Source organism: Octopus bimaculoides, chromosome 21, assembly GCF_001194135.2.
Source record: "Octopus bimaculoides isolate UCB-OBI-ISO-001 chromosome 21, ASM119413v2, whole genome shotgun sequence".
Lineage (NCBI taxonomy): Eukaryota > Metazoa > Mollusca > Cephalopoda > Octopoda > Octopodidae > Octopus > Octopus bimaculoides.
This window is the reverse complement of record NC_069001.1, coordinates 27,932,982-27,933,804: the sequence shown is the minus strand read 5'-3', so window position 1 is coordinate 27,933,804 and position 823 is coordinate 27,932,982. Positions and strand designations below refer to the sequence as shown.

Genomic DNA, 823 nt, shown 5'->3' with positions numbered 1-823 from the left:
ATATATATATATATATATATATATATATATATATATATATATATATACTCACACCAATAATACAATGAAAAGATGAAAGTAAAATATTAATTTACCCTGTCAATCAATTGTCGTATCATTCCATCCCACTCCAGATTGTCATTTGGGGCGCCATATTTGCCATCGGGTACCAACTCAATTATATACTCAAATCCAACAATTTGTGCTATCTCATGCAGCAAATCTACGCAAAATCCTTCGTACCGACTATTCCCCTCGGCATTTTCATCTTTAACCATCACATATGGCTTCTCCTGAAATTGTAAAATGTTTAATAGTTTCGTATCAGAGCAATTAGTGTGTCATATCTTAGGGAATATATGTTACATTTATACACATATATAGCGATATAGCGAAATATATACGTATGTATTCATTCTGTTCATATAACATTCATATAACTGTAACTGTTGCAATTTTCATATATTTCACTAAAAGAAACTAGAGATGTAGCGTAAAGATGTGTAGAAAATAAAATATTTACTCACTGACTGAATGAAATTACATTATCTTACCAAGAAATTACGTAAATTTTACAGTTCTGATTTCAATATTTACTGCATATATGTATATACTCATATATATATATATATATATATATATATATATTATAATAATAATAATATTAGGGACAAAATCCAAAATTACAGGTAAAAAAACTCAATTAAAATCAATTTATAAAAAAATTAAAATTAAAATTAAATTGAGTCTTATAGATATATATGTGATAGTGGATTTTCATCGATGAGTTCTTGAAAATTGGTTATTTTCCCTAAAACTATAT

General features: G+C 25.9%; 1 protein-coding gene across 1 annotated transcript in view; it reads right to left on the bottom strand.

The window, feature by feature from the left end:
* The window catches only part of LOC106882069 (glutamate receptor ionotropic, kainate 2), a 29,339-nt gene extending 28,916 nt beyond the window's left edge, over positions 1-423 (bottom strand). The window contains exon 1 of the mRNA XM_014932632.2: positions 96-423. Coding sequence (XP_014788118.1) covers positions 96-278 — 183 coding nt within the window. The 5' untranslated portion in view covers positions 279-423. The remainder of the gene's footprint in view (positions 1-95) is intronic.
* Positions 424-823: the final 400 nt, after the last annotated feature.